Source organism: Emydura macquarii, unplaced genomic scaffold (genome assembly GCF_026122565.2).
Source record: "Emydura macquarii macquarii isolate MOO-44397 ecotype Brisbane River unplaced genomic scaffold, CSIRO-AGI_Emac_v2 contig_450, whole genome shotgun sequence".
Lineage (NCBI taxonomy): Eukaryota > Metazoa > Chordata > Testudines > Chelidae > Emydura > Emydura macquarii.
Window position 1 is genome coordinate 13,714,937 of NW_027130587.1, and position 14,157 is coordinate 13,729,093.

The window sequence follows — 14,157 nt, forward strand, 5'->3', positions numbered from 1 at the left end:
ATGCCTGTGATAATTCTCACGGTATGATTAAGCGGTGTATTGACTAGTCTAGTATGAGCAGAGTTCAACCAAACGAAGGCACAGTATTCGGCAACTAAATAGCAGTGAGCAAGCCCTGAGCCATGCAATGTTTGCGCACTGGCTCCCCAGGTAGACCCTGCCAGTTTGTTCAGGAGACAGTTTCTGCTCTTGATCTTGTGTGTGTGTGTGGGGGGGTGTCACATCTTTGGATCGTGTGCCAACTGCAGGTCAGTCAAGAAGATGTTAAGTTCGGGCTGGCTCTGAGCATAAGTAGAAGCATGTTCACACAGTCTTTGATATATTTGATTTCAGTCTCTATTTCTTGCAGTAGCCATCTTTCACAGCCATATCACTGTTCAGGTTTTCTTCAGTCTTCTGGTAGTCACAGTCCCTTGAGGCCAGGCAAATATCACGGGTGTACACGAACTGCCTGGGTGATAACGTTCACTAGGTCATTGATAAATACATTAAATAAAACTGGTGCCAGCACTGAGCCTTGCAGGAATCTGTTCTTCTGCAATCTCCATGTACTGGTTTTGAAGTCTGAGACACAGAGGGGTTAAATGACTTGTCCAGCGCTACATAGTAGGTCAGTGGCAGGGCTTGGGCTGTAACCCAGGAGTGCCAACTCTTACATTCTTGCTCTAACCACCAGATAACTTCCTTCCAAAGCTGGGACTAGAACCCAGAAGTCCTGATTCCTAGGCTCTTGCTCTTGCTCTAGCGACTAGATAAATAACCCTTCCTCCAGTAAAAAGTTTGGAACCCATTTGATTTTTTGTCACTTGCTATTTTTCTTTGTCTTTAAGTAGAAGATTTGGTATCAGCATTTACATAATCTGATTTCTATACTCTTCCATCCTTCTGATGCAAGGCTTTTTTTTTTATTATTATTATTATTATTATTATTATATTTATTTTATTATTAAGAAGGAGGTTTGACAGCGTCAGGTGCTAGATAGCTTACTAAGTAACTTTTTCCCTTCTGATTATGAGGGATGTGTGAATAAAGTAGAACCATATTGATTCACACCAATCTATGCATCGACTGTGTGAGAGCCACTTGCAATTCCCAGCAGCACCAGAAAGCTTTGCAACAGGGAGAAATATGACCAGGCAAGTTGAGAAAATAAATTAAACTAGTGTCAACTTTTCTTGTTTCTTCCCTCATTATTAATGGATGGAATGGGGCTCGTTTATCAAGAAGAGGAAAAATTAATTGACACGGGCTTTAATATTATTATGCCTGGCTTGTCTGGTCACATTTCTTCATTTTTTTTGAAAGGCATTTTATTACAGTTTACAGCAACCAGCTGCCAAAACTATTGGTGTAAACAAGAAAGCAGGTGCATAAATAATGCAGTGGTGGAACTAGAGGTTTTGTGCATCTAAGCTTAAGTAACTTAAGTAGAGGAGAAAGGAGAGGCATAAAGCAAATACAGATTAGAAAATCAGGTACCAAGAAATAATAATAGAGGAGAATGTAGTGCTGTCTTATTATTTTGTCATTATGTAGCTGTGCCTCACAAATGGATATTATGGTGTGGTTATTTACATCCATCAGAACATCGATGTGTCGACAGGTGGATAAACTCTGGAACTGGTGATGGAAGGTGGGGATCTACTGTAGGCCTGATCCTGCACAGTGCACAGATGACATGGTGATGGGTGTGGTACAAATGCCTAGACAAGGACTATGCAGCGGCAGAACGTTGCATGTATGAGACAAGTGCAGAGAAGCCTGATCCTGCATTAACAAAATCACTGCCATGCAACTGCCAAGTTATTCTTGCGTAGCAGCAGAAGTGAGATATGAGCGTTTATGACACTTATTTGCATGTTGAAGATGGTGCTTTTATCCATGTCTCCTCTGATTCACACTTTCTCCTTTCCATGCGCTGCTCTCTTTGGATTATTGTGTGGTCAGAGAAGAGGCTTGGTGATTATAGTGTGTATTATTTGTATGACAGTATCCCTTTTAGGATTTGTCTACACGGGGATGAAAAAACCCATGGCTGATCTGGGTCAGCTGACTTGGGCTCATGGGTCTTGGCCTCTGGCACTGAAAACTTGCAGGATGCCAGAGCATGGTCTCCAGCCTGATCCCAACATCCGTGCAGCAATTTTTAGCCCCTCAGACCAAGCCCTGGTCAGCTGGCCCAAGCCACCCACAGCCATACTGTGGGTCTTTTTATCCCTGAGTGGATGTATCCCTTAGAATCCCGATTGCTCTAGGTACTGTGCGAACACTTAGTGAGAGACAGTCCCTGCCTCAAAGAGCTTCCAGTTTAAATAGACAAGACAATCAAAGGGTGGGAGAATAGGAGCGTTACAGACGGGGAACTGAGGCACAGAGATAAAGTGACTTGCCTGAGATCATAGTGAGTGTGCGGTAGAGATGGGAATTGAATCCAACTAGCCTCATTCCTCTTAAGCACAAGAACATCCTTCTTGTATGAGTCATTTCTGGCTGAAGATTTTATTTAGCTTGGAGGGTTTATCCTCAAAAGTAGCCTAGTGCTTAACCTTAGTTGCTCTCTTGCACTAGAGCACAACCGCCTTGCTCCACTGGATGCATGGGCTTGTAAGATCAAGACCTGTATGTCACTGTAAGGTGGGAAGGTACCTTGAACACACTATGCTGCTTTCACATAATTCTATGGATAAGGGACTCTCTCTCTCTCTCTCTGTGTGTGTGTGTGTGTGTGTGTGTATGTGTGTGTGTACATACACATAGATCTAGCTAAACCTAGCTAACTATACATGTTCACACAGAGAAACTCTTGGCCCTATCAAAACTTTCTGCTCGCTAGCATGGGAAAAGAGCTACATTTCATAGCAATGGTGTCGTTTTGGCTTTATTTCACCAAAGCTGACAAAACCTATCCAGTGATGACAGAGGTGTGAAATATAGCTGACTTCAAGTGTGAAAAACCAAAACACAGCACAGCACACAGGAGCATGGTTTTCTGAGTAATTGCCACTTGGCACTTATTTATACCTCTGCTGATTTTAAATTGTGTTAATCTTGTATGGTTTCAGTCATTTACTTTGAATAGTGTTTCTCATGTTTTTTTGTGGTAGAATGTCACTACAGAATAACTCTGTTTAGCTGCATAGAACTGTGGGTGGAAAAAGTTCTATGAAATTTACTTGGATAAACAGGATTCTGAATCAGTGGCAGCTTTTCAGTGCAAAGGATGCTCATTGGGGGGCATTTTCAAAGCCCTGAGACATCCAGGCTTGGGTTTTGTGTAGATGTCAGCAATGTTTGCAGTGAAAGTTTGAGCTGCTTGAAATTTTGAGGATGTTTTGCATTGTGTTAATGGATCTGTTTCATCAAAATTTGCTCTCTGGTGTGAATTTTGCATTTGAACCTATTTCCCAGTGAAAGGCACTCTTTTGCAATTTGCAGTTTGAAATGCTGCCTGTCTTCTGTGCGAAAAGAGCACTGTCATGAAATAAATGGCCTGAAGCCAAATGGAAATAATTTGTGTGCTAAACTTTGAGAGATTTATCACCCGTCTCTTATCAATCTTGGGAGAGGGCTTGCAATTCACACAGTTCCACTGTTAGTGTTTTAAAATGGTAAACTGTTTAGGCCAGGGACTATCTTTTAATATATGTTTGTACTGCACCTAGCACAATAGGATCTTGATGTGGTGGACCTCTGGGCGCTACTGCAAAATAAATGTAAATTATCCTCTAAATACTGTTATTTAGAGTGCTGGTAGCTTAAACATCTGGCAGTCCCACAGCCACCACTCCCTTCTCTGCCAGTTAACAACTTGGATTCAGAGGAAACTGCCTTGAAACCTACAGGTTATCTTGTACCCTCAGTCTCCACATTCCAAGCATCCTTAAGAGTAGCACAAGAGGATTGAGGACATAATTATTCTTAGTGGGGGTGGTGGATGATGTTTTCCATCTTAAAATAAAAACTCCTCTAGGCCATCTTTTCTGTATTTTCTCATGAGAAGAAAATCTTCCCAACTTAAAAAGTTAACTTTTCAGCCATAAACATGTGCCTGATTTTCATCAGCTCTCATTAAAGCTGAAGGTGGCTGTGAGAGAGTCTGCTCAGCATCTCTGAAAATCAGGACTTTCTGAAAACTAGAGGTAGAGTAACCACAATGTGCTGCACAAACTAAGTGGTTTTATTGGCACTTTAAAATAGTCATCAACAGATGTGAGGACTTGCTGAGACTTACAAGTAAGTCGATCAACTTCGACTGCAAGGATTCTCTATTTAAAAAACAAAAAGAAGAAAAAAACCTAAAAAAAATCCTGTGTGTCCACTAGAAGGCATACTAACAATCTCCTTCAAGAGCATATTTAAAAAAAAAAAAAGATGAATCATTGGTATCTTAGCTTATTTTCAGAAAAAGGTGGACTGAATGGGAGCCACAACTCGGCTATGAACATTTTATTGAGAGACTAAGAGCAATATTGCTCTCTAGAAGAAGACAGCAGTATAGAATCATAGAATTGTAGGGTTAGAGGGGACCTGGATTTGTAATTTAGCCTTTCCCCTGCACTGAGGCAGGACAAACTATACCTGGACCATCCTTGGCAGGTATTGGTCTAACCTCCAAGCTGAGTATTCCACAACCTTCTTTCGTAATCTGTTCCAGTACTTAACTATTTTTATAGTTACAGACTTTCCTTAATATCTAATCTAAATCTCCCTTGATGCAGATTAAGCTGTTTACTTGTCCCTAACTTCTGTGGATACGGAGAACATTTGATCACCATTCCTTTTCTAACAGTCTTTAATGTATCTGAAAACTTATCAGGTACACCCCCTACCCTGAGTCTTCTTTTCTTGAGACTAAACATGCCCAATTTTTTAACCTTTCTTCATGGGTCAGGTTATCTGAACCTTTCATCATTTTTGTCTTTTCTGGGACTCTCTCCAGTTTATCTACATCTTGCCTAAAGTGTGGCTCCCGAAACTGGACACAATACTTCAGCTGAGGTCTGACCAGTGCCGAGTAGAGCAGGACAATTACCTACTGTGTCTTATATATAATACTCCTGTTAATACACCCCAGAATTATGTTAGCCTTTTTCAGAACTGTATCACATTGTTAGTTTATACTCAGTTTGTGAGCCAATATAATATCAGGTCATTTTCTGCAGTACTGCCATCTAGCCAGTTATTCCCCATTTTGTAGTTGGGCATTTGATTTTTTCCTTCCTAAGTGTAGTACTTTCCACTTGTCTTTACTGAATTTAATTTTGTTGATTTCAGACCAATTGTCCAATTTATCAAGGTCATTTTAAATTATAATCCTCTCCTCCAAAGTGCTTGGAATCTCTCCCAGCTTGGTGTCATCTGCAGATTTTATAAGCATACATTATGCTTCATTATCCAAGTCGTCCTTAATGAAAATATTGAATAGTACTGAACCTGGGGGCTGTGACCCCTGTGGGACCCCGCTAGATACGGCCTCTCAGTTTGATAGCAAACCATTAATAACTACTCTTTGAGTATGGTTTTTCAACCAGTTGTGCATCCACCTTATAGTAATTGCATCCAGAGCGCATTTGTCTAGTTTATGAGAATGTCATGTGGGACTGTCTCAAAAGCCCCTATCTGCTAGGCAAGTAACTCTGTCAAAGAAGGAATTATATTGTAGAGTGCACCATTACTAAAGCATTGCAAATGTGCCCTTTCATTTTCACATGTGTTGTGGGGAGGTGTTTAGTTTTTGTGTTTGGTAACAAGTTGAACGTCTTTTCCAGACTCTTTCATTCTGAGTGATTGGCAGAGCCCACCAAAGCAACAGAAGGCTCACACCTTCCAATGAGGGTGAGGCCACAGGACCCAGAATTTAACAAGGGAGGGGGCAAAGAATGAAAAAATGGGGGTGGGAGTGCAGGCCCCAAGGTTAAAATGAGGGACCCAGAGTGGGAAACTGAGAAGAGAACCCTTGACAGTGCCCACTGCTCTGAGAAGGAGTCCAGGGAATCCGAGGACGTCGCCCAGAGGAACACTGCCGGCATGTGTGCACAGACAAGAGACCAGGACAAGGCCACCCCAGAGATTCAAGGCCTCTCCACAGAACAGCTACGGCACAGCTAAGCTTTCTCGACACCACCCGCACCAGTGTGCTTAGCAGGGAGCTGGAGGGGTAGTTTTTTGGGGGTAAGCGGCAAATTCAGTCTCTGTGATCCATTCAGTCCTTAGCCTCTCTGATTCAACTGCCAACAGGATGGCCATTGAGTGCTGGAAACCCTGGTGGTATGTTTGCTTGAGATTACAGAAGGCTAAGAGTGTTTAGGGTACCTCTGACACTAAAACAGAAAAGAAAAAAAAAACTGGCTGAAAGTTAAGCAATATCATTAGGTTCCCTCTTTACTAGGGATGTAAATATCAATTAGAAAAGGTAACCATTTAAACCATTCAAATTATATCGGTTAACCGTTTAACCGACATAATTTTGTCGTCCCCCTCCACGCCCCACCCCCACCCTTCAGCCCCCGGGTAGCGCCCCAAGCCCCAGTGTTCCGCAGCGAGGCGCTCTGCAACGCCTCAACCGGGGCCTCGGCCTCCCGGGGCAGCAGTAGCGGGGCCGCCTCCGCCACAGCCCAGCGCCGTCACCATGGAGACCGAGTCTCCACGCCGCCGGTTAACCCCCGTGTCGCCGGTTAACCAATACGTTTTGGTCTCAACGGTAAGGCTAATACTTAGCGGTTAACCATTTAACCGGGTAGAGTTTTACATCCCTGCTCTTTGCCAGCTGAGAGGAAGGTTCGAGTCGTTTAAAAAGTGGCAGGGAGGCATAGCGTTGCTGTGTCGAGCAGATGGGTCTGCTAAGCAGAGGCACTTCTCCACTCGATTTAAGTCAGCATATGCCCTTGTGAGAGGGGCTGGCTGAAAATCTTGTCAAACCTATTGAGCTGACAGAAAATTGGGTTGTCAACCACATTACGTTTTTCACAAGAAGCGTCCGCTTTCTGTGGTAAATTTTTATTTTTTTATCGAAAAGAAAACCGCACAAAAATTTAAAAAGAAAACTTGGCCCCAAACAAAAGTGGTTTATGCAGACGTACTGTCAGTGTGCCTCATGGGAGTTATAGTTCGGGTGCCTCATGCTCTCATTCTCCTGTGTGGGACTGCCTCCCCAGCCAACGTCATCGTGCAGCTGTGTGACTGCCATGATGTACAGACTCCCCCACCATGAGAGGAGGCTGCGGTGCGTCATGGCTAATGTAAACCAGAGAACTCAGCCTCCAGAGAAGAATGGGAGCATGAGAGATCCAAACTACAAATCCCACGAGGAATTACAGTAGCATTTCAGAATGAAAATATTTAGGGCTTTGATTCTTCACCAAAAATTTAAAATTTTCCACAAGAATCTTCTCCCTTCCCCTCCATCCCCAATTTTTCTGACCAGATTGACCTGTGAGCTGGAGCTCAGTGAACGTGACATAAATATCCGTACATGTCCAACCCAGTATACAGAATGAATCTAGAGGTATTTGCTTTTGTCTGTGATAGTGTTGACTACATCAATCAATCCCCTGAAGAAGTTCTGGGCCCAATTTCAGTGTCTGTCAACAGCCATTGACCAATATGTGAATGGGATTAAATGATTTTTTTGAGCAGACGCTCAAGGAAGGGTTTTTTTTTTGTTTCCATGTGAAGGTCACGAATCCATGTCTCTGCTTCCTTCAGTGATCTCACTTGGCTCAGATGCTCTCATTTGGGGGCATTTGTTTCCTTTATACATTTCCCCTATTCTTTGTCTTTTCTTTTACAGAAAGGATTATTCAAATGAATATTCAGTTTTATTCATTTGAATTAAGGGGGGGGAAAAAACCCAACTGTTTGACTCTGTTAAATGCTTATCTCTTAAATAGAGCTTGTTAGCTTCCAATAATAGCTTCATTCAGGAGGATGCAGTATAATTTCATTTTAAAATGTGTGCTCCTTGACAACCGGAATCCTATTTATGTCACCGTTTTAAACAGCCTTCTTTGTTTTGTGTTAATCTCTTTCGTACTCTTTCTGTGGAACATTTTTGTTGTTGTTGTTGACTCTTGGTACCTCTCATAAGAAATAATCAACTGTTTAAGCCAGAAAGCTTTAGAAGAGTTTGGGTAATTTAAAAATGAGTGTGTATTCATTATACTGACTAATGGGGCATGCACACAGTAATATTTTTCTTATGCAGTTGTTAAAAGTTGGAAGTTGTTGGGTTTTTTTAATTTTATTTTAAATATACCACAGATTATTTTATGACGTTTTGATTCCAGAGCGAATGATCTGTTTGGAATTGCTGCATTTAAAGTATGATATAATCTCTTGGTGAATGTCTTCTGCGTTTTATGTGGCTGTACATGTGTGGTTTATAATCTGCTGGATGCTTTCCAATCAATTAAAAACGTCAGTGATCATAAAGCAAAGATGTTGGTATGAGCATAGTGCCGTTAATCCCATTGCATTTTGCAAGCAAGGGGCTTGATCCTACAGACAGTGCCAAGCAAGGCACTGTGCTTACTGTCATAACGTCTCACGCTGGGAAGCATTATCTTCAGTCACATCTGTAGGACGGGGCCCTATAAAATATACAGTGCTGATGAAATGTCACCACCTCTAGGGTGGAGATTAGCAGCAGGGGAATTTGTGGCCATGGCAGATGTTTGGTATATGGGTGAGGTGGAGGGGGAACAAGCCTTCTGCGTTGACAAGTGCTACATCCACCTACAGAACAGACAGCACCTTGATTTTAAGGGCTGTTCTAGAGATCCATGCGTGAACTCAGTTGATCCCTCTTTGGAGACTGAGTGCCAAGTCAGGATGTGAATATGTAGTTCCAGGATCAGTTGGTATTACAAACCCAGCGCTTCAGTCCAACCCTTCCTTCTTGTTTTGATCTGACATGGCCCTCCAATATGGATGCATTCCCTATAGGAATGCAGCAAACTAAGCTAGTTACCCACGGCAAGAAAATAAAAAAAATATTTTTCATTTTCCTCGAGGGTCTGCTACAAATAGAAATTAATAGAGGCTTGTACAGTCAAAGAGTGTTGGGTTCTTCTAATAAAGAAAGAGAGATTGTTCAGCACAGTTTGCCACTTGAAACCTACTGCAGACATGGCATGATTTGAAATCTACATAATTCAGTAGTATGAGGTTTTTTCTCTCTTGTTTTAAGTTTTTGGATGTTAGCTAGGTTGAAATTTCTGGTTGATGCCTATGTTACAGGGACTTGGGTAATGTAGTTACACTAGGAATTTCAGCTTTGTTGCAACCTCTTGATAATATGTTTTAATCAAGGGCCAAGTTTTGGGGTTCGTAACCTGTGCTTCTACCACAGTAATTTGACTTGAAGCACACAAGTGACCAGCCTAAAGTCACAAGGGTGAATTCACCCTGTGCAGAGGGCTGGCATGAGGCCTATATATGCCCTGAAAGTCAGACTCAGGTGGTGCTGGCTTTTCTGCACAACAGTGAATGTCACCCATAATGAGTTGATGGTCCCATCTCTGCTTTATTATTCAGAACCCTCTCATTTCCCTGTCCTGTGCTCTAACCACTAGTGAGCAGTCATCCTACCTTCTTATTGTTTTGTTTTGTTAATCACCTCTTTAACTAATTCATTGCAGATGATAAATCCACTAGGTAAAATCATTACACAGTTAAGGAATAGCACTTGCTGATAATTAATTGTTTCATTGCTTCTTTGCTTTTTCCACGAGAGGGAGAAATAAATGTTTTTAGACATAATCACGATTGTTTTCTCTCATCAAGCCAAAAAGACAGGCTTGTGTGAAATGGTGTAGTTCTTTCAAAAATCTGCAAATGAGTGTTGACAACATTGGATTGTTCTGTTATTCCTGTTATAAAACCTGTAAATCCAGAAAGCTACATATCTATCTCCTTTAATCAGACCAATCCTTTCATCATAAACCTGCCTTTCAGCCTAATGGAGGGGGTGGGAAGGGGCAACTAGTTTTCTAGCTTGCATGTGTAATGATTTTAGTGGGTTTTCTGGTGGAGTTATGCATATTAACTCTCATCTCCTGAAAATTCCCCTTCTCTTGTTACTTGCAGTGAGACCTGAAAAAAAATCGAAAGTGAAATCCTCCACTGCAATATTCACTAATGAGTTACTAATGATGAAGATGTTTCTGGAGCTCAAACAATTAATGACTTGCAGAACTGGACTGGACATTTCATTGTGCTGGGCAAAACTGGTTCCCTGTGGTGTGCTGCTCTAATAACACCAATAATTACTTAACACAGTGTGGGTCCCTAGATTCCTAGGATGTCATGTTTAGTCAGTTAACCACAAAAATTTTAGTTTCAACTGCAGTCCTGTGTAAGGTAAAATTAAGCAGAGCAATTTAGAAGACAAATAGAGACCAGTTTGAGTAAGATGATTCAAGCTGCTACATGCTTGAAGTGCTGAATAAAACAGCTTTTTGAATAAAGATGCAAAGGAAAATCTTTGGATGTTAATGTAACATAACACTCAGATGTTGTGACTCCTAGGATGTTTTGAAACCATTTCCAGTTGTAATTTACCTAAGGAGAGGTGTCGGGGAAGAATTCAACAGTATTAAAATTACTCTGTGTTCCTAAACCAACCAACCAGTAGGTGCTTAAACCTCGCTAGTTCACTCTAATCACTGAGAGACCCATTGAGGAAGGCAGCGTTCTGTGAATTTAGGAATAAGCAAATGCATAGTTAAAGCTTCAAGGGCACTGCATCACTGTAGTTTGTTCACTTACTCTGACCAGCATAGTTTTGTTTTAATTATTTGCTAGTATGAAGTTTTCTAGCAAATATCCTGTGTTTTAAAGCAATGAAGGTGTAGTAATGGAAGACTTCACTATAGCAACTTAGCAGTTGCAAAATCTTTGCTGAGGGTCAAGATGATGAAGGCCAAGTTTTGGGTATGAATATACAAGTTAGTTGATGCAAAGTGAGAATTGGCAAGGTTTGGACTGTATTCCCTCATAACAAGAATCTCTGGGTTTGTAACATGCAATGGGCTGTATTCTCAGCTGGCGTTAGTCGGTATCGCTCATTAAGTCAGCAGAGCAACACCAATTTATGCCAGCTGGGTATTTCCACCAATGTCTGTGTCTGTGAACGAGATGTTTACTTTCTTACGTGCAACTGGTTTACTCGTGCAAAACTATTTATGTAAAATAAACCAAATGGCAGGGAGCTTATTTCTCTCTCATCCCTTCACCATCATTTCAGTTTGATTTAAAACACCAGTTGCAATAGACTTTTGAGGATAGCATTCATTTCGGTTCATATATTATTGTGTGCTGAAGATATATCCTGCCAATATCAAAGCCCGAAACACTTTTTTTTGGTACTATTTTGTAGATTGGGTTTATTATATTGTTTTACTCAGAAGCCTTCATGTTGTCTTAATAGATTTTGGTATTTATTTATCCATTAAGTGCTTGCCAGAAGAATGGTGATGCATTTTTTTGTTTTTGTATTTTTTTTAAAAGATGGGTGAAAAATCAATATGCAGAGCTGTAGCTGGCTGCCAAAATTCTTCAGTGTTGGATATGTAAGATAGCATGGACCCAACAGAGTAAATACAGTGTATAGCTGGTGGGCAGACAGCATGCATCAAACAACCTTAAACTGGCCCAAATCCACAGCTCCTTTGAAGCGGCAGTAGAGAAAAGATGAGTGATCAGATCAGAGGTCTTAAACTTTAATAGTTTCTTAAAGGCCTCAGGATGTCCTGATGAGGTATTTGAGGAAGTAATTCAGGAAGAAAGGGACAAATAACCACCTCCGAATCTTGGCTGACCCTTAGGGTTCACTGTGTCAGTGTGCTGAAAGGACAAGACTGGACCTGCTTTGATCCAAGAAGCACTTACTATACTGATTGCTTCCCTATGAGAGCAAAGCCAGTATCTTTTGACCCCTATAAATAACAGATGAGTAAATCTATTGTTGGCTCAGAGGCAAATGTAAACAGAAAGTGCTGATACATGTTTGTGAAATCATTAATTTTTTTATTCTCAGTGCTAGTGGCATTGGGTAAATGAGGAATCATTTTCTCTCCCTTTCTGAATGTTTGTTCTTTGTCACTTAATGAATCAAACCTAATGGACAAGTCTCTTAGAATTGAAGAGGAACTGAATCCAGTAGAGTTCCATAGAAATGAAATAGGGTTCTGCATGGATTGATCCAAACATCTATAAAATGTAACAAAGAATTATGTCTGTTCTCTAGGTTTTTGAGACATCCAGTAGCAGGGATATAACTGTCTATATTCTATAGGATAGATCAAAAAATCTATAGGAAGGACAGTGCCATATTAAATTTCTTTATGACATTTTGTTTAATTGCTGTAATATACAGGAGATTTCCATAAGGGCACAATAGAAAGCGCATATGTCTGTGTGTATCGGAGTATGCATTATTATTATTAATTATTTGTATTTCTGTAGTTTCTAGGAGCCCCTAGTCCTGGACAGGACCTCTGTGTGTGTGTGTGTGTGTGTGTGTGTGTGTGTGTGTGTGTGTGTGGCTGACAAAAATACAAATCCCCCATAAAATGCCTTATTTAAATGAAGCCTCTGTTGTTTTAACATAATTAATATTTTCCTTTCACTTTTCTTCTTTCTCTTTTTTAATAAATAGGATTTGGCTTCGTAACTTTTGAAAACGAAGACGTGGTGGAAAAAGTCTGTGAGATTCATTTTCATGAAATCAATAATAAAATGGTAAGTTTTTCCAATATGCATGTCAGTCTCTCCATTTATCACAAAAACATGTGGTGCCCAGGTGGTCCTTTTGGGGAATGTTCTCCATAAAATTAATTATGTTTTTAGACCTCCTGTGTCTGATGTTTCTGTTTATAGTGGGGTGAACTATATGAATTTGGTTTTGTTAGCTCTTGTTTTTCCCCCTCACCTGAAGGTATATAGGGAGACTTTTGTTACTCAGGTACCTAACAATTGTCAAACTGGGTCAGATCGGTGATCTGTCTAGTGTGGTGTTCTGTCTTGGCCATGTCCAACACCAGATGCTTTTTGCACTCTAGACAAAATGGGGTTATCAGTAGCATTGCACAGGTGTAACAGAGAGCAAGAATTTGGATCAGCAGCCACAGGGGCTGAAGATGGTCTGAATGGGGCCACTTGATCATTCTCTCAAATGCCATTGTCTTCCAATAATCCCAGTTCCTGTCTCTTCTCCTAGTAATCCCACTTTCCCCAACCTCCCCTATATAACATTGTTTATGGTCACTGGAAGGGCTTCTCAACACACAGAAATTGACCAGAGTAGCCACTGCTGAATAAGCTAATTCCAGTCAATTTCCCGGTGTAGACAAGCCCTAGTGCTGCTTTATACTGTAGCTGCCCACCAGAGGGAACCAAAAAGGTTGTCAGCCTGCCACCACCTAACCTTCATGTCTCTTTGAAAGCGCCCGCAGATGCACCTGTCTTAATGCAGGAGCAAGACAACTCCTGAAGTTCTTCTAAAGCTCAGTAGTGGGTTGCTCTCTCAGCAAAACCACCTAGCCAGACTGGGGGGGGAGAAAAGCATTTGTATTTCAATCGATGCAATAACTTTGATATTTTCAGTTAAAATATTCTTTTCCCTTTGTCAAAACATCCCATGCTTCTTAAACATTTATTCAGATATGCATTGTATAGTGGTCTGATATGTGTTCACCGGATTTAAATTCAATAATAGAGCTTTTAGTGTGGATAAGATCAAAGCAATCTCCTTAGCATATGCTAGAGGCCTGATTCAATATTTGACTTGCTAATTTTTCCCAGGGCACTGAAATAATATTCTTCATATTGTTCCTCACTGCAATGTGCATCTGAAATGAAAATAACATCTCCTTATCATGCTATATGTTGAGATGTCAAGCCCAGACTTTAAAGGTGCGGTCTGCGCAAAGAAGTAATGGCTCCTACTTTGGGTCTGTTAATTTTAATGCACTTTGTGCCCAGTTTAGGCTGCCTTTCTTAGACTGTCTTACTCAGAATTTTATCTTTTGGCCAGTTGCATTTTAGTGCTTCCCTGTAGCCACCAATTACACTTAGAACTGCAGAGTGAAACAAATATGAGCTGAATTAACACCCCCCCCCACTACACACACACACACACACACACACACACACAC

The 14,157-nt window shown here is 41.0% G+C and overlaps 1 protein-coding gene across 12 annotated transcripts in view; it reads left to right on the top strand.

Moving 5' to 3' along the window:
* The window catches only part of MSI2 (musashi RNA binding protein 2), a 364,912-nt gene that overhangs the window by 256,537 nt on the left and 94,218 nt on the right, over positions 1-14,157 (top strand). For all 12 annotated transcript variants that reach the window (XM_067538055.1, XM_067538053.1, XM_067538056.1 and 9 more), the window contains exon 8: positions 12,660-12,742. In XM_067538055.1, the coding sequence (XP_067394156.1) occupies positions 12,660-12,742 (83 nt within the window). The remainder of the gene's footprint in view (positions 1-12,659; positions 12,743-14,157) is intronic.